General features: G+C 58.8%; 1 protein-coding gene across 1 annotated transcript in view; it reads right to left on the bottom strand.

Moving 5' to 3' along the window:
- The window catches only part of PDZRN3 (PDZ domain containing ring finger 3), a 90,369-nt gene extending 72,597 nt beyond the window's left edge, over positions 1-17,772 (bottom strand). The window contains exons 1-3 of the mRNA XM_070391468.1: positions 17,011-17,772; positions 9,609-9,695; positions 6,735-6,842 (exon numbers count right to left, since the gene is read on the bottom strand). Coding sequence (XP_070247569.1) covers positions 6,735-6,842; positions 9,609-9,695; positions 17,011-17,733 — 918 coding nt within the window. The 5' untranslated portion in view covers positions 17,734-17,772. The remainder of the gene's footprint in view (positions 1-6,734; positions 6,843-9,608; positions 9,696-17,010) is intronic.
- Between the last annotated feature and the right edge of the window lie 9,269 nt (positions 17,773-27,041).

The raw sequence follows: 27,041 nt of genomic DNA, 5'->3' as shown, positions 1-27,041 counted from the left end.
GTAGGTGATGACAGTAATTATAGGGATCCTTCGTCTTTACATGAGTCACAAGGTAAAGGCTGCTCATAAATAACACTCTCAGGATGAACTCACCTGGAGGCAGGGGAGTCCTCGCCCGCCCTCACCCGCCCCCTCACCCACCCCGCACCTGCTCCCCGCCGGCCCCAGCCTCCCCCTGTGACCTCAGTGATGGACAGTGGGTCCCCAGAACCATCTAGAAAGTGATGTGTCCCCTGTGAGGAAATTGGCCACTCCAGCCGACTGGCTGCCGCCTCAGGCTAGTCCCAGAGGCCAGAGGAGCCTCCAGCTGTCACATGTGACGCCTCCAGTCCCCAGGGCACGGGGGTTGGGTGCCCAGGAGAGAGGACCCCGAGCTCCATCAGGTGGTCACCCTGAGCGTCCGGTCCTTGAACTTGCCCGTGCTTCTTCCTGGTCACCTGGCTGTGGGCGCGAACACCTGTGCGGCAGCCCTACAAAGGCCCCGGTCTTCGTCATCACAGTCACCTGCTTCGACGAGCATGCAAACCCTCAAGAAAAAAGCCTCGTTTCACTCCGTCCCGTGTGTGGACTGAGCCCTTAGGATTCCCTTTCATAAGCGTCCACCTTACCCATGACTTTCCTCATGAAGAAATGAAAACGTCACTTCAACAACACGCAGACGCCCCCCCCCCCCCCCCCCCCCCCCCCCACGAACCACTGAGGGAGTCGGCTCCCAAGGGAGAGGCTCCGGGTGCCTGTGCTTCTCCCTTTAAAGGGTCTCTATCCCTTTCTTCTCCACACGCAGGGGTGGGCAGCTCTACCCCCTGCCCACAGCTGTTCCACCATAAACCCTGCCTTCGTGGCAAAACCCGGATCTGAGAAAACTGATAGCATCGGCCACCACTGCTCTTGCATCACGCCTTTTGGGTCAGAAGGGCTCCATTTGGGCATAAATCCGTAGTGAGTTCATTTGAAGCCACGCTCCCTGGAGGGCGGAATTCCTAGGTAAACAGGTCTGGGCCCAGGGACACTTTTCAAAGACCATGGCACCGGGTTGAAGTCGGCTCCAGGCCACACACCTTTCAATCAAATCAAAGCCACAGCTGCCTGAGGGGCAGCCCGGAGAGTCACCTGGTCCCACCTTGGAGCAGGTGGGTCCCTGAGCTCTGTCCCCAGGGCCCACTCAGACCCAGAGAGCAGAGCCGAGAGCTGGTGTCTGAATGCACCGCCCCCCACCCCCTCGCAGGGCCAGCGTCCTCGGGCTGGAGACAGGCTTAGATTTGGGGGTGAATGTCTCAGGCAATTTCGGACTTCACTTGAGTGAGGGACAACAGGATAGCTGTCCAGAAATCAATTAGGTTGTGTCCATGGAATTCGACTCACACAGAAAACAAGGTTAAAAATCACTTATGTAGCACCTTCCTTCTGCAGATACCCAAGCTCGGGTCTCTAAAGCCTTTCAAAGACAATAATAATAATTAAAAAAAAAAATCAAGCCCGGCCAGCATGGCTCAGTGGTTGAACGTCGACCTATGAACCAGGAGGTCACAGTTCAATTCCCGGTCAGGGCACATGCCTGGGTTGCAGGCTCGATCCCCAGTAGGGGGCATGCAGGAGGCAGCCGATCCATGATTCTCTCTCATCAGTGATGTTTCTCTCTCTCTCTCTCCCTCTCCCTTCCTCTCTGGAATCAATAAAAATATCTTAAAGATAAATAAATCAATCTCAGCAGATCCTGATGGTGTTCCCGCCCCGAGGACAGACTGTTCCGTCTCAGCCACAGTGCAGGTTTCCTGGCTCCTGGCTCCTGGCACCGGGAAGGCCATCAGCACGTCTCGGTGCTGCGAGGCCGGGAGGCTGACATTAACGGGGCAAACACCCTTTATTCCAACATCACAGAGCAGGGACAGTTGTCAGGATTAACGAGCCGGTCGGGCCCTCCGATATTTGACACTCGCCTCAAAAGGAAAGAATGTCCAACATTGAGTACCTCCCGGGGCCGAAGCGCACGCTAACCCCTCTCTCGGAGCCTCTCAACCACTAATCCCTCAGCACCGAGACCACGGCCCGGACAGACGTGCCTTCTTGGCTGAGACGGTGGGAGCTCCCACCGCCAAGCCGAGCACTTGACCGGACTGATTGGGGGGGCAGGGGGGGGCGGTGGCTGCTCGGCTTCCCCAACACGTCTGAGAAAACAGATGAAGTCACCAGTTCAGTCCAACAAGCACATTTATTCCCACAAAACAGCCAAAGGCCGTGGCCAATACTGACTCAACCCAGAAGACATGAAGGTCATTTTTCAACCGAATCCACGTTTCCCCCTCGTCGCGCCCGTTTCTGTCCAGACCGGCGCTAAACAATCACGTACAACACAATCCCAACTGCAGTGTGAGGTCGAGTGCGACCGGTCCACCCCGCCAGCTCTCGAGGCTGCGAGGAGAGGAGACCAGGAGACCTCGCTGCTCCGAAGTGTGGTCCTGGAAACGCTCGCTCCCTAACGCACAGGAAACCTCCAAGCTGGGCAGGCTCCATCCCTGTGGCAAACACTCGGACTTGTGTAACTCGATAGGATGGCCTGAAAGACTGTGAACACATCGGATCATTTCTAGTTCCTTTCCTGTGCGCGAGGAGACAGAGCAACAAAAACATTCACGAGAGAACGGCCGGCCACGTCACTGCCTGTGATTTCTTCTAAGACTTCTATGGTCGGAATTGACAAACGGGGCTACGTCTGACTATGACGATTCTGCTCAGCAGAGGAAACCATCAACCAATGAAAAGACGACCCACGGAACGGGAGAAAATGTTCACCGATGATCCAACGGGTACAGGGCGAATATCCAAAACGTATAGAGAACTCATACAACTCAACACCAAACAAACAATCCAGTAAAAAGCAGGCAAGGGCCTGAATAGACACGGCTCTGAGGGGACGTGCAGGTGGCCCAGAGGCATAAGAAAAGATGCTCGATGTCACTGATGATCAGAGATGCAAATTAAAACCACAGCAAGCTGTCCCCTCACCCCTGTCACAATGGCTGCCGTCAGGGTGTGGAGAACAGGGAGCCCTCGTGCACTGCGGGCGGAATGCAGACTGGCGCAGCCGCGGTGGGAAGCAGGATGGTGTTTCCTCAAAAAATTAAAAGAACTCCCATTTGACCCTCGTCACATCCCCTCCGGAGAGGCCCTCCCGGTCCCACCGGGATCAGCGCTTCCCTGACAACTTGCCTGAATGAAGCCAGTGTTTCCTGGGTGTGTGTGTGTGTGTGTGTGTGTGTGTCTGTGTGTGTGAAACTTCCACCGCAGATAATGGCACCTTCAAAACACAAGCGGGAGAAGGAACCTTCCGGAACTCAGCTACACCGATTTCACCCAAGCCACCGAGACGGCGGAGCACAGGGGACCCACGCAAAGTATTTCCCAAGGCGCACCTGCCGGGGGCAACTCGCTGCGGGGAAGCGCGTGGAGCCCAGAGCACGCGGCTCCGGGGCCTGCCGCTGCGCAGAAAGCGTGGTCTTCACTGAGACACGAAGCCTGGGCGTCGGAAGTGCAGCCGCTTGTCCCGGGTCGTTCATAAAACCCAGAGCGGCTTCTCCAATACGGATCCCCTCATCTTCGTATCACACCTTTAGATTTGTCTTAAAAAAAAAAAGCACAGCCTGGCCAGCATGGCTCAGTGGTTGAGCATCGACCTATGAAACAGGAGGTCAGGGTCTAGGGCACAGGCCTGGGTTGCAGGCTCGATCCCCAGTGTGGGGCGTGGCGTGCAGGAGACACCCAATCAGTGATTCTCTCTCATCACTGAGGTTTCTCTCTCTCTCCCTCTCCCTTCCCTTCCTGAAATCAATTTTAAAAACTCTTTTAAAAAAAAGCAATAACAGGGCTTCCACACTCCTCCTCGCCGGCAGCTACAGTCACTCACTTGCTTCCAAATAAAGCAGCTGCCTGCTCCTAACCCCCCAGCCCCACCCCCCACCCCGCCCCGCCTGGCACCGGGGACGAGGCTATTTAAAGCCGCTGCTATGCCCCGTGTGGACAGCTGGCAGACTCCACCTGTCGCTGTCAGAGGTCCGATGTCCCGAGACCTGGGGACACACAGTCACCTGCCCCTCCTGCTCTAACGTCTGACCTCCTGCAGTGTGACCCTCAGAAGCTGGCTGTGTGACCAGGAAATCTATGGCCAAGTCAGGCGACAGATGTTTCCGGGCGAATCCCCTGCACACGGCAGACACAGAGCTCGGTCACGTGACCTGCTCCAGAGCGTCCCCAGAGCAGCACCCGCCTCGGCCCCACCCCCCCGACCTGCCAACCTCAGGGCCACCCCTGCCCGCCGGGCCCAGGGGTGCAGGGAGCAGAGGCCGGATGATATTCCAATATCAGAGCTGACTGCTGTCTGCCAGCGGGCGAGGACCCAGATGGGCCCCCGGCAGGTGTGAGACGCGGGGGTAAATGTCAGGAAGGACGCCGGGGGTCAGCACAGAAGGTACAGCTCGGCCTCCACAGCAGGGTCTCAGCCTGCGGCCCGGCCCCTTAGGGAGCCAGGAGAGCACTGGGTGGCACTCGGTGCAGCGGGGCCCAGGGACACCAGTCATCACAGAGGCGCCTGAGCTCTGCAGCGCCCCCTGTCGTCGGTCCCAGGGACGGGCATCCCTGCAGGTCAGGGCTCGCTGCTGCCAGTCGGCCAGCGTGTCTGCCCGCCACCCCCAGCGCCGGCCTCTGACCCCACCTCCCGGCACCTGGTGGACAGCCCCACTGTCCCTCTCCCTTCCAGACCCTCATCCACCTGCCAGAAGGTCCCCACGCGCCTCTCCAGAAAGCACGTTTACAGTTCGCGCCGGACCATCCCACACCCCTTCCAGGTGCGATGCACGTGCAGCCAGCTCCGTCTGACTCTTAGCCACGGGCAGAAAGTAAAAATTGTAATTAAAAAAAATAAGACACGGTGACTGTCCCCCAAACCCTGTAACTCCCCGCTGAGTGTCTGGCGGCCACGTGCAGCCGGTGACGGCATGTGATGTGTACCTTCCCCAGGGCTTCACGCTCTGTCCTGTCCTCGGAAAAGTACCAAAGACCTCACTTTTAACCGAATCTTCGTGTGAAAATCTCAATGGGACACCGTCACTCCTGATTTATTCTTCATCGCTATGTGCTTGCTCTGAAGGGGTAAGTGGGAGCCACAGACAAAGCTCCTGTGGAGCCAGAACCACCATGGAAGCTGGGAGTCCACGGGAGGAGCACGTGCCCCCACGTGGGCAGAGAGGGGCTTGGCAGCGACGGGTTCGGGCCCCGCCCCAGCCCCCACCCCTGGGCCAAGTGCTGGGCCCGTGGCTGATGTCACAGTCAGACGTCAGGGCGCCAGGGACGGGTGTTACTTCTCTCGTGGACAATTTCACAGAGCCCTTCACCCCATTAGGCACAGTCGGGGGTGGGGGTCGAGCATGGCAGAGAAACGGAGGCTCCCTTGGGGATGGCACGCTGTCAGGGTTCTGCAAAACGCCACCCAGCGGCGGGGTCGTCCGTCACAGACACGGGTGGAATCCACGCTGAGGGAAGCGGGCTGCTCCCCGGCCCCTCGGCAACGGGAGCTGCTCGCATCTTTCCGAAGAGTGGTCTCCAGAGGTGCCCGCTCTCCCGGGAACAAGACAGTTCCCGGCCACGTGCACTCCCACCCACGGCACAAGGAGCCCAGGTTTAAGAACCCTCAGAAAGTCACAGGCTGCGGCGATACTGACAGTGTCCTCGACACAAAACCCAGCCTCCTCCTCACAGCCTGTGAGCCCCTCCCCTGCCGTCTCCTGGTGGGACGGCCGTCCCCCTCCCCGAGGGAGAGCCCCCAGCCATGGCCTCGCACAGGGTCGCACCTGAGGGAGACGGGAGAGCAGCTTGTCCGGCCCCAAGTGTCCCACCGGCTCAGCTCACGGCTCGGCACACACTTTGGAAACGGGCCAGGAAAGCACCCAGAAACCCCGAGGCCGCGTGCCTGTGCGCAGAACGTGATCACCAGGTGGCTGCGCCGTTTGCCGGTGTCCCCCTAACGCACCAGCTCCTGTGGGCCCTGCACAGCACCGTGGGCCCACAGTCCACGCGTCCGCCAGCAGAGCCCACAGATGGAGCCCATGTGTCCACGCACCGGAAGGGCCACCCAATGTCAAAAACTCCTGCAAAAATGCTCCCCTGTACGAACTTGGAGACAAGAGCCCGCGCAAGGAGGATGAGCAGGTCCCCCCTCGGAGGCAGCCGGGCGCCCGGGACACCACGCGCTGTGGGGCGAGGCTCCCACCGCGTAAACGCACAAACCTGGTCCTCGGCAAGGAAAGCAGGAAGCCGGCCGGGTGGGGAAGCGTGACATCCTCAACACCAGCCGCCTGCTCGCCCCCGACAACCAGCCTCTACAACCACAGGCGGCGAAGACAAACAAGAAAAGACTCAGAAACGCCCGAGCTGTGAGCCCGGGGACGGCAGAACCTCTCAGCGCCTACACAGCTCTTCCCTGGGGACCGACGTCTACAGTCCCGTGTGCACCGGGGCCACGCAGCGCGCCCAGGCTTCCGCATAGAGCTCCACGCGGCACAGAACCCACGCACGGCCGCGAGCAAAGACCACGCGGTGACCACGCCACTCGCGATCGGCTCCTCGGTAAGTCACACACACAGCACCGGCACCGGGCAGCCCACGTCCCCGTCCCACACAGCCGGACACGGTGCCTGCCGCGCACCCACCGCCAGGCCCCACGGCCGCTGGCCGCGCCCACGTACCTCCACGATGCGGTCGTGGATCTGCAGGCCCCCGTCCTTGGCCGCCGGCCCGCTGTCCACAATCCTGGACACGAAGATTCCTTCACTGGACGAGCCATCCTGGTGGTCCTGGGATTAAAAACACACACGGTGAGCGCAGACGCCAGTGGGCAGGCAACGCAGATCACACTCCAGAAACAGCCCAAGCGGCAACGCAGTGAACGCGGTCTGCTCCCCCAGTTTCTGTTCTAAACTGAAAGGAACACAGACGATGGCAAAACAATTCAAACCACACCAGACGGTACAGAATAAATCCGGCCACCGCCAGCCCAGGCACCTCGGTCAGCGTTCACACTTGCTCTACACACCACGGCATGTGCCACCTCTCCACTGCATCTGCCCCCCTCGCCTAACACCATCCTGCATATCAGATATGTACATGACGATTCATAACAGTAGCAACATTACAGTTATGAAGTAGCAACGAAAATAATTTTATGGTTGGGTCACAACATGAGGAACTGTATTTAAAGGGCCAGAAGGTTGAGAACCACTGCACTATGTAATCATCTCACTGTGACAATAGTGTTTTATTTTTGCTCTGGTTTGCATCAGGAAAGCCATCACCACCCCCGCGCGCCCCCCGCCCCCCCCATCCTAGTAATTTCTGATCCCCACTCTCCTCAAATCCCTGCAGATCTTCCCGCGCCCGGACAGAAACTTCCAGGGACAGGCGCAAGCTCCCTGCCCACACGCCTTCCTTTTCTCAAAGTCAAAACGCACCCCCACGCTCATAAAACGCGCGCTCACGGCCTGGTCACGGCCGTCTTCCCAAGCAGCACCGCCATGGACTCTCCCAAGCCTGGCACCGAGCGCCAGCGACTTGTAAACTGAACGCCCAGCAGTGTGGGTTCCAGACACAACGCCTGGGAGGGCTCAGGCCGCTCCACACAAACTCCAAGTCCAGGTGGCGGAGACGCCCACCTCCCTGCCAATCTGCACGAAAACTCGGAACTCCGCTTGTTAAAAAATAACTATGGCCCTCGCCAGTGTCGCTCAGTGGTTGAGCACCGGCCTGCAGACTGAAGGGTCCCAGATTCGACTCTCAGTCAGGGCACAGGCCCGAGGTACGGGCTCGATCCCAGTGTGGGGTGTGCAGGAGGCAGCCGATCAGTGATCCTCTCTCATCATTGATCCTCTCTCTCTCTTCCTCTCCCTACCTCTCTGAAATCAACAAAAAAAATATGAATTTTAAAAATAACTATGAAAAGACCACATTTTTCTCTTTGAACAGCCACAAAGCCCCTGTGATCCCCCAGGGGAGGGAGGACTCTGGAGGTGGTTCCATCCACCTGTTCAAGTGCCACAGCAGAGACTAAGGGGGATCCCACGCTCCCCAAATCAGTGGTTAGCAAACTGTGGCTCAAGAGCCACATGCAGCTCTTTGGTCCCTTGAGTGTGGCTCTTCCACAAAATACCGACTTCTGCGCATGGGCCACGAAGTTTCAATCGCACTGTACGTGTGCGCCCGCACGTGGTATTTTGTGGAAGAGCCACTCTCAAGGGGCCAAAGAGCCACATGTGGCTCTCCAGCCGCAGTTTGGCAACCAGTGCCCCAGATGATGGAACGCAGATGACGTTCACAGACACACGGAGCTATAACTGAGATTCACAGAAACCCAAGTCACAGCCTAAACCGAGCAGTCAGTGTTTCTCCCAATATCTACCCCCCTGCCCACCATGTAATGCACACGACGGCCACAAGTGGCACTATTCGTATTCATTCCACACATGGAAAACCTGGGACAGAGAGGTTAAGTAACTTGCCCAAGGTCACACAGCTAAAAGGTAGCATAGGTTAGGTTCAAACTCAGGATAGTTTGAATGCGCCACTATTCGAGCGCACACTCTGAGTGCAATACTGTCTCCCACTGAGAAACGTCTAAAACACACACACGGATGCAGAAGACCAGCATTTCAGGGGGCGGAACATTCCACCAGAGACGCTGGGGCGTCTCCGTGGACCACAAAGGATTTATGGACAAGCCCGAGCTCTCCCTTGGAGGTGATGTCAGCAGAGCGAGTGAAAGAGATCTGTGTTCACTCTGTTCTAACGGCTGTGCATTTCTTGGCTGAAAGGAAGAGGGAGATGGGATGGGGTTTTGGCTTGGGTTCCTCTTGCAGAAAACGGCAGCCAACACGAGTCACTGTTCTCTAGGAGCATCTGAACGTCCCAGCAAAACCCAGAGAGAAGGGGCAACAGCAAACACCAGTTTAGGTTAAAGCAAGACCGTGTAGGCCCAATGCGAAATCTGCCTGTGCTCTATAAATGCAACAACCAAGCTGGGGGACAGCACCTCTGTGCACAACACAGTTTCGACACCATTCAGGTGACCCCACCTGGAGCTGACACCCTGACCGCAGGTTTGCCTCCTCCCCGGAGCCCGGTACCGACACACCCTGGCAGTTACCCTGATGGATGGGAACTTGGCCCCTTCTCTCCAGACAAGGGGGTGGACCAGGCCATGGGGGGAGGAAAGAAGCTTACAGACCCACAACAAGGGCCCATCCCCGACTTGTGGCGATGACCCGGAGCGGAGCCCACACTCCAGTTCAGTGCCACCTGCACGCACCCCACCACCTGGGCAGCTCGACTGCCCCACACGCAGACGTCACCCCCGATCCGAGCAGCGTGAACAAGCCACATATTACCAGGACGATGCCACCGTAGGAGACAACCAGAGTCCGCGAGTGCGGGGACGAGACATAAATAACGAAGTCTCCAACTACAGGAGTGAGCGAAGGACGCGATGGAGGTTCCGCCCTCCCTCCCCAGACCCGTCCCTCTCCCAGCCGCCCAGGGAAGGAAAACCACTGAGGAAGGAAGGGACCTACCGCACACGGCCGTCCCCCGATGATGTTGAAGCCGAGGGAGCCAGCGTCGCGGTGCAGGACCAGGGTCAGGCTTTTGGTCTCTTCGCCCTGCAGGGAACAGAGGAGGTCACAATTACTCACCAACAGAAAGCAGGTGGCAGGGACTCGCTCCTTCTAAGTGGACTCATGGATCACCAGCTGACATCACTCTTGGGGACTGTAAGCAAGGGAACTGCTGGGCCAAGCGGAAGCCATGCCCTGTGTTTAGGTTGCGAACACCTTGAGGCCCTGGTGTGACCATGGGAGACTCCTGGTGAGCGCCTTCCATCAGACCCTGATCTGCAAGTGCGTCTTCCCATGATGCACCCAGGTACTCAGGCTGTCAGCACCATTGTCTGTCTGCTCCCCACCTGAGCACCCCCATTAGGTCAGGAACGGTACCCACAGTCTGCCCGGCTGTCTGAGCACATGTACGGCCGTCCAGTCCTCTCTGCTGGGGTGACGTTGCGGACAGCACATGGAAAGTCAGGTGCAGCCCCCCAGTGTGGCTCAGTGGTTGAGCAGCAAGCTATGAACCAGGAAGTCATGATCAATTCCTGGTCAGGGCACAGGCCCAGGTTGTGGGCTGGAGCCCCAGTAGGGGGTGTGCAGGAGGCAGTTGATCAATGATTCTCTCTCATCATTGATGTTTCTCTCTCTCTCCCTCTCCCTTCCTCTCTGAACTCAATAAAAATATTAAAACAAACAAACAAACAAAAAAAGTCAGGTGCAAACCCAAGGGAACCTGAGGAATCCTGATCTAGTGAAAGAGCGGGCGTTGTCACAGGTAACACGGCGACCACAGGAGGTGCAGCGCGGAGTGACTGACAGCACTCGGCTCAAGGTGGGCGGGTCAACTCGAAGCCTCACAACAAACACGCGGAGTCGCCCGGCAGGTCTCACGGCCATGGGCGCCTGTCCCGGGACGGAGAAGCCAGGGCCGCCGAGCAAACTCGCTCACGGGACAGACCGATGAACACGAACAGAGGAGCCCCCGTGCGTGCGAACTGTGACCTGACGGGTGTGGCGTTAACCCCACGCTTGCTGACACACGGCTGACATGTTACCGGTTCGCACATCACGTGTGTGCACTGACTGTAGGCTCGCAATTGCTTTGCTCACGTATCCTGTTTCAACACGGGCTTATTTAAATGCGGCATTTTAAAACATGAAGCCCTTCAGTATAAGCTTTCTTGGAAACACTGACAGCTTATCGCACGAGAGACTTTATCCTGATATTTACTGTTTCCTGATCAAACCTTTGCTTTCTGCTCTTTCTGGGAATAAATGCAGCACCTGCGTGGCCTGGGCTCAGCTCTGACTGACCACTGTGCCCCGGCCTGGGGTCTGGGTGGGGCTCCATCACCCATGCTGTGCACAGCCCGCTTCACACGGGCCGGACAGCTGTGCCAGAGGAGCCGAACACACAGAACACAGACACAGACACAGACACACACACACACACACACACACACGCACAGATCCTCTCCCACACACATATACACACATTGCCCTCCACACACACACACACACACACACACACACATTGCCCTCCACACACACACACACACACACACACACACATCCTCTCCCACACACAAAGCGTGCGCACACACACACACACATTGCCCTCCACACACACACACACACACACACATTGCCATCTACACACAGAACACACACACACACATACACACATCCTCTCCCCCCCCCACACACACACACACACAGATCCTCATACACACATATCACACACACACACACACAGGCACAAACAGACACACACATAAGACTAATGGAGAATGCGCGATCACATCACTAAAAACATCAGCTTCAAATCTCTCTTCCCAGATGGCACGTGTCTCCGGGAGCCAGAACCCAGGGGAGCAAGGAGCTTCCACCGAGAACCTGGGGTCGGGGGAAAAGAAAGACGCCTGCCAGCCTGGGGTCCAGCGACATCCCTGCCTCCTTGTGGGGAGGGGCAGGGGGCTCTAGCAGATCCTCAGCACCCCAGCGTCCAGCCAGGACCCCGCCCAGGGGCAGTTGGGCCTCAGAACACTGCAGGGTCTCGTTGGACGGTCACATCGTGTCCGCCTGTAAGTGCCAGCAGAAATGGAAGCTCGGTGTGCTCAGCCTCACGGTGATTCACTAAGAAGATGACACGCTAGAGCAGGGGTGGGTAACGTCCGGCCCGCGGGCCATAGAAGGCCTACAAAATCATTTGGTCCGGCCTGGCCAAGGCATGAGGGGCGAGTTAATTAAATGTTTGACCGAATAGAGCAGGCTACTTTTTTTTTAAGTTGAATTTTGTCTGGGCCGGGAATGATGTTATAAATATCCAAACGGCCCCTGCACTAGATCGATGTTAAGACTGCCCAGATCACAGTCTGCCCAGCTTTCAGCTCAAGGTCTCACTGGATAGGAGTTGTGGGGGGAACAGAAGTCACAGAGGACAAGGAAAAATCCAATGTCCTTTGTCAAAAGACACCTTCTGGCGGCTGTTTATTTTTATAGAATGCAAACTGCCTTCTATGGGCAAAGTCCCGCTTCTATGGCACTGTTCTCCAAAAGGCCCAGCTGGGGCGCTTGGACGCACGCCACCTCCTGTGGGTGTGGCGGTCCCCGGCGTCCGTCCACGCCTGTCAGTGCGGTCTCTCTCCTCCCTAGGACGGGTGTCCCTGGTTCCCGCAGCTGTGGGACTCGCCGCCCGGCGGGTTCTGAGAACTGTAATTGACTGACCGCCCGTCTGTGTATCTGGGGGACCCGACACCTCAGCCTCGGATTATGCGAAGCTCCCAGAGACTGCACAGCTGGGACGCGGCTCTGTCTGCGGCCGGTGACGGGAAAGCGCAGAAATGTGCAGGGTGGGAGCGGGGGCGGGGGGAGCGGAGCTGGTGCCAGACATTCCATGTAAAGAAGGCGGTGTCTCACTCCCTACACAAGACGTCTGGGTCCTGTCCTTCAAACTGATCCTAACGGTCAGTGGCATGGACCACCCCACCCCCTGCCACGCGCCTCCCTTCCAGGGAAAGAATTCTCGGACAAAGGACAGAGAGGAAGCGCTCAGGCCTGAGGGTGAGTCACTGGGACGATGCTCGGAAGTGAATTCAAAGAGCCCTGGCGGGTGTGGCTCAATGGCTAGAGCGTCGGCCTGAGGACTGAAGGGTCCCAAGTTCTATTCCAGTCAAGGGTATGTACTTGGGTTCCAGGTACCCCGGTCTTGGTCAAGGTGCACGCGGTAGGCAATCAATTGATGTGTCTCTCTCACATCCGTGTTTCTCTCGTCTCTCCCTTCCACTCTCTCTAAAAATCAATAGAAAAATATCCTAGGTGAGGATGAACAAAAGGGAAAAAACCAAAAACACAAAACAACAAAGTGGATGAGAGTCAACCGAACTGCTATCGACTCGTATCTGTCCCCAAAGTGAGTGCGGAGAGGGGGAGAGGGACACCGGGGACAGGGGACATGGACGGGGAACAGAAATCGCTTGTTCAGACACAAAATGGTCATCCATAAGCCAAACAGACTTTTAAAAAATAATGTGAGAGAAATACGTGAAGAGTCTCAGTGCTTCCCTGGCCAAATACACATGTCCGTCTGCTGTTATAGTGAAATAACCTGCGGATGCCCGAACATCCACGTCCCTGGCCCCGGAGTCTGACGTCAGGTGCACCCCCGGTCTCACGCGGGGCTCGCCCGAGTTCCTGGTGAAATCCGGGCGTCTGCCCACGCGTCCTGGGAACCAACGCCCCGTCCAAGGCGCCACCGCCGCTCACGCTCCCACGCGGTGGACGGCAGACGGTGGCTCCGTGCCTGAAGGTAGCCCCCCAGCTCCCCATCCTGAAGCATTCCTTCCCCAAATCAGAGGAAGGCACAGGCTGCCCAGGGCGACAAGCCTCTCACAGGACGGCAGGGGCCATGGGGCGGACCCCCCCAGCTGTGATTCCGCGGGACGAACACGTCACACGGCAACCTGTGGCCTCACCCAGTCACCAGCCTCCCCTCCTTCATGTCTCAGCCCGGAGCAGAGGCCAGGGATGCTGCTCAGCAGCCTTCAAGGCCCTGCACGCCCACCCCCGACACACAGGCCACGAGAGCGCAGGGCCGAGATCCAGAGGCCCCGGTGTGGGCAAAGGTGGACATCCGATGGGGCTGAGACCAGTGCCCACCTTCAAGGCACAGGCATGTGTGGGGGTAAACTCGACAGGATTTAAGGACAGACGGTGTGGGGGGTGGGGCACAGCAGAGGGGTCAGGAGGAGCCCACGTTAACAATTCCGGGGACGCTGTGCCCAGGAATCCCAAGATGCTTTGCTGTGGAGTGCCTATTCTCAGAATCAGGTGGGTATGTCAGGGAGGGAAACTGAGGCTGGGAATGGAGCCCTTTCGCTCGCTCGAGCCCAGCATCGCCAAGGCTGTGGCAGCCACACGGGGCTTCACGTCGGTTAAAGCGAGGCCGCCTAACGGACCGCGTCGTGCAGGCGGTCAGGGGGTTCCGGAACTCGCCCTGGTGTTCCCCAGAGCGTTCAGGAGGGCCGTGTAGACAACGATTGGGAAGTAAGTCCGCAGAGGAGCCCAGCGCATGCTTCTCTGCACGGAGCCGAACCTCTGTCGAGCTGAGAAGCTACGAAGCGTGACAGGTGGCCCGCCTGGCTCGGAGCGTGTCACCAACGCGGACCCCACGCCCGTCGTGGGTCAGAACCTCGGAGTAAGACGCGGGAATCTGTGTGAACCAGCTCTCCTGGTGATTCCGATCGTGCGTGGGGTGTTCGAGAAGCGAACCTGAGAACAGCACCAGCACACCCTGAGCACTCGGCCGGCGAAGACACATTAGACGACGCCAGGGCGTTTTATGGGACAAGGGCGAGACCCTGAAGCGCTGGTGCCGAAAGCTCCTGGCCGCGTCCGTCTCCTTCAGCTGCCACAGGTGCAGACATGAGGGCGCATGAAAAAGCAACGCTGCTGTGCAGGCAGGAGCTTCCTTGGGACACCGACCCGCCTGCCTTTGGAGAATAAACAGTGTCCGTCCGGCGGGGCAGAGTTCACCCGATGTAATAAGCCAGTTCTCACACAGCCTGCGGAGCAGCAAGGGCCCCGAGGGGGCACCTGGGGCCGGAGGAGCATCCGGGAGCCCTGGCTGAGGCGGGGCTGGGGCCGGAGAGGAACCAGCGCAGCCCTCCGGCCGCTACTCTTGGGGCTCGGCTGGCCCCAGGGAGCAGTCGGGGCTCCGACGCCGGGAGACTTGCTCTGTACACTCCACAGGCAACATCTGGGCCCCCAGCTGAAGGCCCCCGATCACCCTCCCCCTCAGAGCTTCACCAGCGTCCAGTGTTCATCCAAGTTCCGTATTTTTGATTCTGAGAGAAATTTACCCAAACACTCCAGAAAGGAAACAGAAAGGCAAGAGAAATAATAAACTCGCCTAACAATGAATGACGTGCCAACCCTGGGGAGCGAAGGGCTTATTTATAAACAAGTATCACTTAAAACTACGCAGGGCGTCCAGAGGACAGCACGGCCAGCAGGACCCCGAGCCCCTCCGCCCGGGCCCGGCGCCTGCCTCGGACCAGGCTGGGCCCCGCTGGGGTGACTCCTGGCCTCTGCAGTCCTTTGTAGCCTGTGCGGTCCCCGGTGAGCTCCGAGCTGTAAATATTTGCCCTGAGCTCAGCGAGGCCAGCTGCTCAGGCTGCAGCTGACAGGCAGGCGGGGGCCGGGCGGAGGGGGGTCGGAAAACTTGCGGCCTGGTGTGCGCTGGGGGGAGGGGGCTGGGCCAGTGGGAAGGAAAGCAGACGCAGGCCTGGGGCCCTGGGGCAGAAATGTCTCCTCCTCAGAGCCATATGGACAGGCAACCAGAGGGGCAGCGGCTGGAGTCCCGCCCCTGTAGTTGAAAACGTGGCCTTTTCAACCAGGAAACCCCAGTTCTCAGGGGGTGATTTCCCCACCCCTTCCCCCAGCCCCTCCCCTGTCCCAGAGAACACTGGACAATATCTGGAGACATTTTGGGTTGTGGAAACATGGGGGCTGGTGCTACTAGGATCTCGTGGGTCGAGGCAGGGATGCGGCCAGCCATCCCACAACGGAGGATTACGGGCCATCGTGCCCGTGGGTCCGGAGGTTGAGCTGAGGCAGAAGGCGATTCCCACTCTGCCCTGAGTTGCTGTCTGACTTTGTGCGGCTCTGGGACCTCTGTGAGCCCGCCCGCTCCCCTCAGCGGACTGAGCAGTGACGCATAGCAAGTGCGGCCCTGGTTGCCCGGCGCACAGTCTGCGCTCAGTAAATGGCACCCGTGGCTTCAACCGGTGGCAACACAGCAGGGGCCAGGAGTTTGGGCGGGAGACACGGGCACGTGTGGGTGCAGAACCCAACCCCCACCTAACAGCTGGGACCCAGGCCCACGACTGCCCGTCCCCGGCCTCCGTTCCTTCATCTGCAAACGAGAGGCGTCCCCGGTGACCTGTGAGCAGCAGGCAAACAGCTGAGAAGGGCTCAGCGCTGGGCCCAGAGCAAAGTCGCCCTCAGACGGTGTGAGACACCGCCTCCCAGCAAGCACCGGGGAGGCCTCGGGCCTGAAGATAATTGCAGGCACAGTTGTTGGGCACTTACCCCCACCCCACCCCCACCCCACCCAGGCACAGCGCCAGGGCCTCCTCACGGGGCCCTCTCTCCTTGAAGGCTGACAGCAACCACTTCACATGTAGAGGCACCGGCGCAACTGGGTCACATCACGAGGTCACCCAGCCGGTCAGCAAAGCGCCCAGATACTGCGACAGCTCACATTCACGGGACTCGGTCTCAATGACTGCTTCACGCCTGGTGTCGGTTCCTTTCATTCCTCCCGGGATCCCGGGTGAAAGGCACAGAGGGTGCCCGGCTGTGTTCATCCCTGTCCGGGCAGCTTGCTCAAGGTCAGCAGTCACAGCCAGCACGTCCGCGCCTGAGCCTGCCTGCCCTGAGGCAGCCTCTCTGGCCTCCTTCTTCCATACCCTGGACTGGCCCCGGGGAAGCCTGGACATAGTTCACCCTGCGTGCCAACATCTTACTCTGTGTCACTATGTAGGGACCACGGTTTCCCACCGAGATACCCTAGCAGGTCTGAGCAATGAAACTAGAAGCCCGTCCTGGTTCTTCCCCAGCTGTGGGTTCCTCTCTGTCTCTCCAGGCCCTTTAAGCTGCCGGACCCTATCCACCCCGGGCGCCTGGTCCTCTACAGGGACCAGAGTTGCCAAGCTTGGGTGGACTCAGCGCCCAGCTCCTGGTGATCCGGCTGCAAGCAGCGGAAAGAGGAGGGGCAGGGATGTGCCCAGGGAGCCCCAGGCATCCCAGTGCCCTGGGACGGGGAGGTGCCCTGCGTACTGGGCATGGCAGGGGTCGGGCGGGCGCCTACCTTGCCGCCAGCTGGCGCGGCCACGCAGCGACTGAGCGAGTCCAGGCGTGCGCTGTACTCGGTGAACTTCTTCTGGTAGCGCAGGGCGGTCATCTGCAGCTCCAGCTGCGCCGCGGCCAGCTGCGCCACCAGCGACTTCTCCCGCTTGCCCGCGCGCAGCGCCTCCTTCTTGAGGGCCTTGTGCAGCGCGGCGAGCCGGGCCTGCAGCGCGCCGTTGTGCGCCCGCAGGGCCCGCGCGCAGCAGTGGCCGCCCGTGCGCAGCTCCCCGCGCGTCAGGGGCAGCCCGCAGCCCTCCTGGCAGCGGCCCACGGGCCTCGCGTCGCACGCGTCCCGCATGTGCGCCTCCAGGTCTCGGCGTGGCAGCACCTGGGCGCACCCCGCATGGCGGCAGCGCGCTGGCGCGAAGTCGCAGCGCTCCAGGTGCGCGGGCAGCGCCTGCAGCTGGACCACCCGGCCGCAGCCCCGCGCCGCGTGCGTGCACTTGATGTCCAGCTTGAGGATGAGACGCTTGAGTGGCAGCACGTGGTTGAGCTCCTTGGCGGACAGGCGGCCACGGCAGCGCGCGGGGCAGCTACCCTCCTGCACCACCCAGGGCAGCACGCAGCCTGCGCAGAAGACGTGGCCGCACGGCGTGGTCAGCGGGTCCTCCAGCACCTTCCCGCACAGCGCGCACTTCAGGTCCGGGTCCACGTCGCCATCGAAGCGGTCCAGCTCGAAGCCCATGGTGGGGCCGGGCCGGGGTCGCCGCCGGGGCGCGGCGCCCTCCCTCCCGCCCGCCCTGCGAGGAGCGCAGACCCGGCCGCGCGCGCGCTCGCCCCGGACTGAGCCCAACTCGGCCGACGTCTCGGAAAAGGCCCCGAGCTCCTCCGCCGTATTTGCGCGAGCGCGAGCGCACACACATCCCGCCCGGCCCGCCCGCGGCTCCGGGGAGGCGGCGGGGAGGCCGAGGGGGCGGGGAGGCCTTGGGGTCGCCGAGAGGCCGGGCCCCCAGGACGCAGCCGCACCCTCCTCTCCGGGGACTCTTCGCCCCCTCTCCAGCAGTTTTCGCTTCTGAAGGCAAATTCCAGCCGAGAAAAGCTCCCCGAGTCTGGAGCCTGGGCTGCTGTGGCCCCGCCCGGGTCGCCAAGCCCCTTCCGGGACCACCGCCCCCTGGGCAGTCCGGGCCCCGCCCCTCCCCGCCCCCTTCGCTTTTCTGGCGGCGCCGGCGGAACTTGCTGGGCCGCTATGCCGGCACTTACGGCCGCTGCCGAATTCGTGCAGGACTGCGGGGAGCCCGGGCTCCGAGGCCGGCTCTGCGCGCGCGTGGGCGGCCGGGTCCCCGCGTCGCCTCCAGCGGGCAGCTCAGGCCGCTAGAGTCCTGCAGGGCCGCGTGGAGCGGTGATTCCCAGAAGTTATCTCGGATGCGGGTTCTGACCCGGGGTCTGGAGAGTCCCCAGGTGACCAGCTTACAGGTGACCCTGACAACGTGGTCCAGGTTCCATCCAGGTGGCAAGTGGCAGTCCATGAATCTGGGCCTTTCGCACCAGGACGGGGAGCCTGGGGCCGGTTTCAGCCGCGCCTCTGCGTGTGGAAGGGAGCCCTGGGGGTTCTCAGCATCACCATGGACTGGGGACTCTCCCCCGAGGCTGAGAAAACGCTCCAGTTTCTGAAGCTGGACCCCTGGCTGGGCTCAGGGCGGCTGTGGGCCTGGGAGGCCGGGTGACAGCGTCCATTCGCCCATGGCTTCTGCTTCTCCTTCTCCCTCTGTGGCTGCTGCTGCGACCTCTGACCTTCGCTACTTAACTGCTTCATCGAGTGCAAGGATCGCCGTGGTGTCAGAGGGGCTACTTGCTGGAACTGACCCTTCAGAAGCCGCCACTGGGCAGTGACCTTTAATCGGGGCTTAAACGGGCGTTTGTTGCTCTAATCGGTGCCCTTCTTTGGTGGCCGTGGGGTCACTGGATCGGCTTTTGTCCAGGTGAGCACGTGCGGGGTCCCCCCTCCCAGTGTTAGCTGCTCACAGTTTCTCAGCGACTGGGCAAGAAACGGGTTCTTGCAACAGAGCCGTGTGGGCTTCTCACTGTCCCAGGGTGGGCGCATGTCAACAGGGTGATAATCTTCAAACCGAACTGGTTCTGAGGCCCAGGCCCAGCTCTCATCTCAGACACCGTCAACAGGAGATCAGTGCTTGCTCTGGGCGTAGCTTCTCTGAGACCCGCGGCCCCCACAGCCGACCGGGGGCTGATGAAACGCTGCAGCTGAGGCCAGGGGTGGGGTTGGGTTGGGTGCTGTGGGGTGGGGGCCTCGCCTCTTTAGGCAAAGGAGAGTCTTTGTGAGCCAGCAGCGCCTGCCTCCGGGTTAATTTTAGCCTCAGGGAAAGAAATCCCCTGCCTGTCAGGCTGGTGGCCAGGCATGTGTTTCAGGGCTGAAATGAACAGAGTGGGGACTCGGAAACTAGAGGAGCCTGTTCCTGGCGGGGGGGTGGGGTGGGGGGGTGGGGGGTGGTATCTGATGGGAGGGGTGTGAGCTGTCCCTTGAAGGGTGAGAAGGAGCCAGCGGTGACTGCTGGACATTCTGGGCAGAGGGGACAGGACTGCGGAGGTGCTGAGGGACTGAGGTAGAGCTGGCCCAGAACTGAACGCCGGGGAGAGAGGGGAGAACAGAGGCAGGTAAAGGCAGAGAAGTGGGCCGGACCCCATCTCCAGGGGCCCAATAGGGCACACGTGGTGAGGACTTTGAACGGATTGGGGGTTGCCCTAGAGTGGGGCGGGGCTTTGGGCAGTGGGGGGCACAGCTGATCAGGTCTGGTTCCTTCAGAGGGGGGCATCCTGTCCAGGTGCCCCCTCATGTCGGACAAGGATGGGCTCCCTCTCCTGCTCCAGGTGAGCGCTGCTCTCAGACCTCCTCACAGGTGACGCCACCGCACAGGGAGCCGAACACAGGGTGGCTGTTTGGGGACCACACCCGCACTTAGGACACCACTCCCGTCATAACATCTCTCCTGCATCCTGAACAGCCAGCTGCCGCGGGACCTGCTGGGTCACCGAGCCGCTGGGAAGCGGCGGGCTTCCCACGGGCATCGCTGCACACCCCCTCGGCTGGAGACCGTCAGAGGACAGGCGGTGAAAGGCGGGCAAGGACAGGGAGACCTCGGAACCTCCCCACGTGGCTGGTGGGCCGGCAGCTGGGGCAGCCTCCTTGTAAAACGGTCTGGACATTCCTCAGAATGTCCCACATGGAGTGACCGTGTGGCCCAGCAATCCCACTCTTCGGTGTGGACCCACGAGAACAGAACGAACATCCACACAAATGCGCAGACTCGAATGCTCACGGCAGCGTGGATGTTCACAGCAGAAGCTGAGACAGCCGCTGAGCCTGCTGGGCCCTCCTCTGGGGGCGGGGGCGGGGGGGCCTTCCCCGGAGGTTCCCATGGTGGCACACACAGCCCCTGCATCCCGCAGGCTCACCACGCCCACCCGAAGAGCATCCTTCTCCCAATAGTTCCAGTGAAGGCCCAGCACACCAGTCACCCTCCCAGCCATCACCAGGACCCCTGCCTAGAGCAGTCATCTGGGAAGGGAAGTTGCATGTAGAAGGTGATTCAATGCTCCTTTTAATAAATTCATTCAAAATGACTTATGCACCCACAGACCCTACTCCTTCAGCTAAATCACATGACAGGGCCAGTTTCTAAAATCAAATTCAACTTTTAAGTCTCGAAGAAAGCTGCCACGCTGGGCACTGGCTCACAGTGGACACTCACCGAACGCAATTTACCCAAATATTCCCGGGTCCAAATGCATTTTTCAGGTTCCTAAAACATCAGAGACCCTGGGTTATTCCTAAGAAGGAAAAAAATAAACAAATGAGGAACTCGATCTGAAGAGTGAAGACCCTTGATAACACGGAATCTCCCATCAAACACCAGTGACCGGCCCTCCCAGATGTATAGGAAGGTATGAAATAACAAAACCTAGCAGCTTCCAGTCATAAATGAAAAACAGAATCCCAGCGCTAGTTCCATGAATGCATCGGACAGTTTTAATTCGGAAAGTCTGTTTTGCAATATTCAAGTTCCCCTTTTGCAGCATGCTTTTTTTTTTTTTTTTAACAAGCAAGCTCTTTAAAGTCCTTGCAGCTCAGGCCTATGATCTAGGAACTCGTTAATTTTAATTTTTCTCCTGGCACCTCCACCACTCTCATTTTCTCTGTAAAATTAGGATAATAACAACCCCCGCTTGCCTAACGTACGGTAATCATTGCTAATTGTCTAATTTTTATGTGTAGAAAGCCCTGAAGACTTCACACAGGTGCTCTGAGGTGTCATTTCGGGCGGGTGGGGAGGGCCAGGCTGTTGCCTGTGTGGGTGGGGCCCGCCGAGGCTGCCCCTCCGCGGGTGGAAGGGGATCAACTGCTTCCCGGTGTCACCAGGCTGGCTGATGTGACCAGCAGACCCTGAGCGTGGCATCAGTCTCTTGTCCACTTGGGCCTCAGTAGCCAGAGGGGAGCTCAGCGGCTCATCCGAGGGCCTCTGCAGCTCAGTGTGGCCTCGGGCAGCAACACACACACACACACACACACACACACACACACACATACACACACATACACACACACATACACACATACACACACCCATACACACACACATACACACACATACACACACACATACACACACACTCACACACATACACACACACATACACACACATACACACACATACACACATACACACACACATACACACACACTCACACACATACACACACACTCTCACACACACATACACACACTCACACACATACACACACACATACACACACACATACACACACTCACACACACACACACACACACACATACACACACGTACACACACACATACACATACACACACATACACATACACACACACATACACACACTCACACACATACCACATACACCGGTCTGAGCTCAGACTTGGGGTTTCCCGAGGGCCCCTCCCTCTGGCGTTTAACACACAATTATTTTCATTTAAGTACCATTTGACAGTCTTAAAGAAGAGGATTGCCCATTATGTTTTCTTCCCTTTTTATCATTTTTATGACCAAAGAATGCCTTTTTATCTTCTGGGAGGGCTTTAGGCAAAACATTATATATATATATAATTGATTTCAGAGAGGAAGGGAGAGAGAGATAGAAACATCAATGATGAAAGAGAAGAGAGAGATCATCAATTGGCTGCCTCCTGCACGCCCCACACTGGGGATCAAGGCCACAACCAAGACATGTGCCCTGACTGGGAATCAAGCCTTGACCTCCTGGTTCCTAGGTCGACACTCAACCACTGAGCCACACCGGCAGGGCTGGGCAAACCATTCCTGAGATGCCAGCCAATCCGGAGAGCTGTGCCATCGCCCTTCTTTGGAATCTTGTCCTGACACTGTGGCTTTGGTACCCAGATCTAGTGCACGCTCAGCAGTGAAAAGCTAGCACACACCATTAAGGAAGAGAGTCCTACAGGGGGGCGGGTTTCTCTTTCTCCTGTAACTGTTGCAAAGTTAAAGACCAGAGCCGACTGAGCCCTCCCTGCTGTTTCCTAGGCTGTGCAGGAACAGACACGAAGCACACCTCCCAGCTGGCCCTGCTGCTTGTCACAGGGCAGCGCAATCATGGAAAAACTTCAGCGACGGTAACACGTTTCTGTGCAGGTCCAATGGAAAGTGTGTCCAACTGCTGGCAGACACGCCCTGGCAAACAGCAACCGCATCCCGACAGCGCCGAGGGCCTCAGGAGTGGGATCCCACAGATGAAAGCGCCCGAGGCCCGAGAGCCGGCTGTCCCGGTGGGAATCTCTGCGTAACCTGTAATTTCCCTGTGGGCGGGGCCAGGGTGGAGTGCAGATAACGCTGGAATCCAGTGCTCCTCCGGGTTGGTTCTGTGCAGAACCACAGAGGCTCTGATGTCCCTTTAACCTGTGGGGGTAAGTGAGCGTGTGGGGACCCTGTCCTCGGGGCTTTTTTTTTTTTTTTTTAAATACACGTTTTTATTGATTTTTATAGAGAGAAAAAGGGAGAGGCAGAGAGAGACAGAAACATCAATGATGAGAGAGAACCATTGATCGGCTGCCTCCTGCATGGCCCCTACTGGGGATCAAGCCCGCAACCCAGGCATGTACCCTAACCAGGAATCGAACGGTGACCTCTTGGTTCACTGGTCGATGCTCAACCTCTGAGCCACGCCAGCTGGGCTGTGCTTTGTTTTTGTTTCCCAGGCAACCAGAACCCCCCAGCCAGTTTGTAAATAGAATCAGGAAGCCTTATAGGAACTGAAGACACCCTGGGCGGGGGGGGGGGGGGGGGGGGGGGGGGTGGCAAAACCCAGGGAGCCTCTGGGGAAAGTAGCAGGCGGTCTCACACACATCACATGTTACTTGGGAGATGGCTGCATATTCTTCTCCGTGCAGAAATCCCCCCCAAATCATGGGCATCTGGCCTTTTTTTTGGGGGGGGGGGGTAGCGTTTAATAAAAATGTATTAAATTGAACAAATAATATGGACATTTAATTTAACCGTGGAAATGACCCTGAGCCATCGAATATCCCTAGAAAGAGTTTCATCCCAGAAACAACATGGGTGATTGTCCATATTAGGGTTTGGCAAACCTTTTTGTAAAGAACCCGATAGTCCATGTTTTTGGCTTAGAGGGCCATGTCATCCCTATTCTGCAGAAAACTGCCGCAGACAATTTGTAAACCAACAGCTAAGGCTGCTCCTGAGAAAACGTTGGCAGGAGGGCAGGATTTGGCCCACCGAGGGCTCTGTTATAAGTGAATAATACACTGCAGTTTTTGAAAAACAAAATCAGCTCAACTTGAGACTATTCAGACTGCGACAGTGAGGCTGAGTGGCCTGGACTTTTCCATAGAGAGATGCTCAGTAAAGGCTGTACTTTGGACTCAGGGGACATGGAGTGTCATGAGCTTGGAGTCAGGACCGCCTCCCTGCACATCCTGGTTCTGGCTCGTCTTGGCCACAGGACATTTGCACGTCCTGCTTTTCACTGTTCACCGCAGTTTCTTCATCTGTAAAAGTGCTCAACCTCCCCTGCATTTGAAAAGTCCACCCACGGCATTTTAAAGGACTGAGAATTCCCATGGACATGCCTGACACAAGCACCAGAGAAACAGCTTTCGGTTGCTGAGGTCGGTGCCTGACGTGTCTCCCTGGAAGCCGTCTCCGCTCTCCTCCCCGACGTGCACCGTGTCCCTCGGTGCGGATGCCGACGTGGCACCCAGGCCCCGTGGCTGGCTTTCTGCCTGTATGTGACAGGCAGGGCAGGGACAATGGCTCATGCACGAACCCTAGGACTCCGTGCCCCTGGCGAGCTGCACCGGAGCCCCTGTGTCAATCAGACGGGGGCCGTGGCTGCAGGGCTCAGGTGCTGGGAGAAGGAGAGGTTGAGAGTGTGGCCACCTGGTCTCTCTCCCTTTCCACTGCTTCTCCCTGTGACTCACGGAGGGAGAGCCGAGAGCCGGCTGGGTCGGATGACACGCGAACCATAAAAAGGTATATTTTCAAGGGCAAGGGGTTAAATAAAGGGGAGAGGTTCGCTGGTTTTATAGCCACAAGTGGTTTCTCCTCTTCAGTGAGTCAGACCCGGAGAAGACACGGCCGAGTGCGCCAGGAGCCCCCAGGGAGAAGCAGGCCTCCGCTGCTGCTGGCATGGGGTGAGGCGGAAAAGCTGGGCCAGCCTCAAGGCTGTTCCCCTCTCATGAGCCTGGCGAGGCCGTTCCGTTTCCTAGGACCGCCCTCCATAGAATACAGTGTTGCTGTCACCGTGACGCCTCCCGGCTGAGATGCAGGGCCTGGCCGGCTCAGGGTTCCTCTCCTTCTCTTTCCATCCACTGGGATCTCCAGCTTCTCCGTCATCCGAGGACCAGGGGCTGCCACGGGCAGGGGGAGCTGTCACTAGAGTGGCCCTGGCTGGTCCCCGCAGGGAATGGGCAATGCCATCTCATGAGAATACAGTGTCAGAGGACAAAGACATGACTAAGCTGTGTCCTCGGTGTGTCCTTGGGTGCGGGCAGCAGCGTTTTATACCATTTCCGGTGCCACGACACACATCTGTGTCCTCCCACTGACCTGTCACATGGACGTGCCTGTTGACATACTGTTCTGTCCAAAACGGGCATTTTCAGCTGTTACCGAGCTCAGCTCCCCAACCCAACCACCAGAAGGCCTGCTGCGAGCCTTCGAGAGCGATCCAGGCCTTCGCCCCTACCAGCCCGCTGTCCTGCAAGGACGATTATGACATCACTGCGCTTTGGTGGCACGGGTCGAGGGAACAGCTGGATGTGGGGGTGAGCAGGTGGGAGGCGGAGGGGGGGACGAGCACTGGCCGTCATCAAACATTCCTCTCTCCTGAGGGTCCCTGTCCAGCTCTTCTTCTGTCCCAGCCCTGGAGGCTCTGGCCTCCTCTCTCCTCCTGGTCCCCATCCGTGCTCAGCGGGGTGAGAGCATCCCCGGTGTAGACCATGCGCCCCAGCCCAGGGCCGGGCGGAGCGTGTCTGCGGAGCGTGGCAGCGAGGGACCCTACGGAGGCCTGTGAGGGGCTGTCCTCGGTGGAGGGACGTGGTGGTTTCCACTCAGCCTCCGCCCCTCACACGTGGAGGATGCCACGTCTTCCCCGAGCGCCCAGGCCCTGACTGCTGACTGGGTATGGAAACCTGGCCACACTTCTCTCTCTCTCTCTTTCTCTCTCTCTCTCATTGCGTTTGCGTGAGCCCTGGCCTCGCACGACCAGCCGGCTCTCTGCTGTGAGGTCCTCTCCATGGCGTTGTTTCTGCTCCTGCCTCCACGTTACTGTTGCACATCCGGGGCCAGATTCCATCACGTCATCTAACCCTCCCCACGTCACCCGGCGGATGATGGTTCCAGCCAACTGGCCCGCAGCTGCCCTTGCACTTTGTTACGAGTAAGAGGCGATCAAAACGTGCCCACAGCCGGGCCGGCGTGGCTCAGTGGCTGAGCATCGACCTATGAACCTGGAGGTCATGGTTTGATTCCCAGTCAGGGCACATGCCCAGGTTGCGGGCTCGATCCTCAGTGTGGGGCGTGCAGGAGGCAGCTGGTCCATGATTCTCTCTCATCACTGATGTTTCTATGTCTCTCTCCCTCCCCTTTCCTCTCTGAAGTCAATAAAGATATATTAAATAAAAATAATGTTTCCCCAACGATGAGACGCGGTGACCCTACGAGGCGGGTACCTAGCATTGAAACAGGATGCAGCGCCCCTAACACCGGGTCCCCTCGGGATGTGGAGAGTAAAGATGGCTGGAATTCAGGACGCAGCACGAACGAGGTGGCGGTCACGGCCACGTCCACGGTGAGGCCTGTTGACGCTGGTTGATCGGCAGGGCCCTTGGAGTGGCAGCTCGGGACGCGGTCCAAGGGCCTCTGACTTACGCTCTGAAGTGATGGAGTTGGAGATGTTTCCTGCTGAGGAAGAGCAGGTCCTAGGTGAATGGTAGGAGAGTGGAAGCAAAAGGACCAGAGTGGCGGTCGCTTGCATGTCCAGGTGAAGGGGCGACAGTGGGTGCGGATGGGGGAGCAGAGGGGACACCCTCAGGCCTCCGGAGGGACACCACTGACATACCGTTTTGGTGGCAGAGCCAATGAGGCTACAGTTTAACAACACCATCATGTGTGGAAGTTATATACTCTCATCGGCGAGACAGCATCTGGCTGAGCTGGGGGCGGGGGGTGGGGTGGGAGGGGATGCTCTACCGACCAGTGCGAGTGACTTTACACAGTTCCTGGCCACGACCCTGACAGCTTTTGGGCCTGGCGTCCAATGGCCAGGCCGAGGGACCTCCACAGAGCAGGTTTCAGGCTGCCCGGGGGCACGCAGCTCCCACCGTGTGGACGGGGTCTGCGCGCAGCCTGGCTGGCAGCTGGGGCCCAGAGCCGCCCCTGCCAGCCGTTATGGATGGCTGTGCTTTGTCCCAACCTGGAGGCAGTTGGGTGACGAAGAGCAGAAGCAGAAGGCAGAGGCTCACTTTGGA

This window comes from Myotis yumanensis, unplaced genomic scaffold (genome assembly GCF_028538775.1).
Source record: "Myotis yumanensis isolate MYYU_CA2020_CCGP unplaced genomic scaffold, mMyoYum1.0.hap1 SCAF_14, whole genome shotgun sequence".
Taxonomy (NCBI): Eukaryota; Metazoa; Chordata; class Mammalia; order Chiroptera; family Vespertilionidae; genus Myotis; species Myotis yumanensis.
Note: the sequence above shows the minus strand (reverse complement) of the source record. Positions and strands in the feature narration are given on the sequence as shown.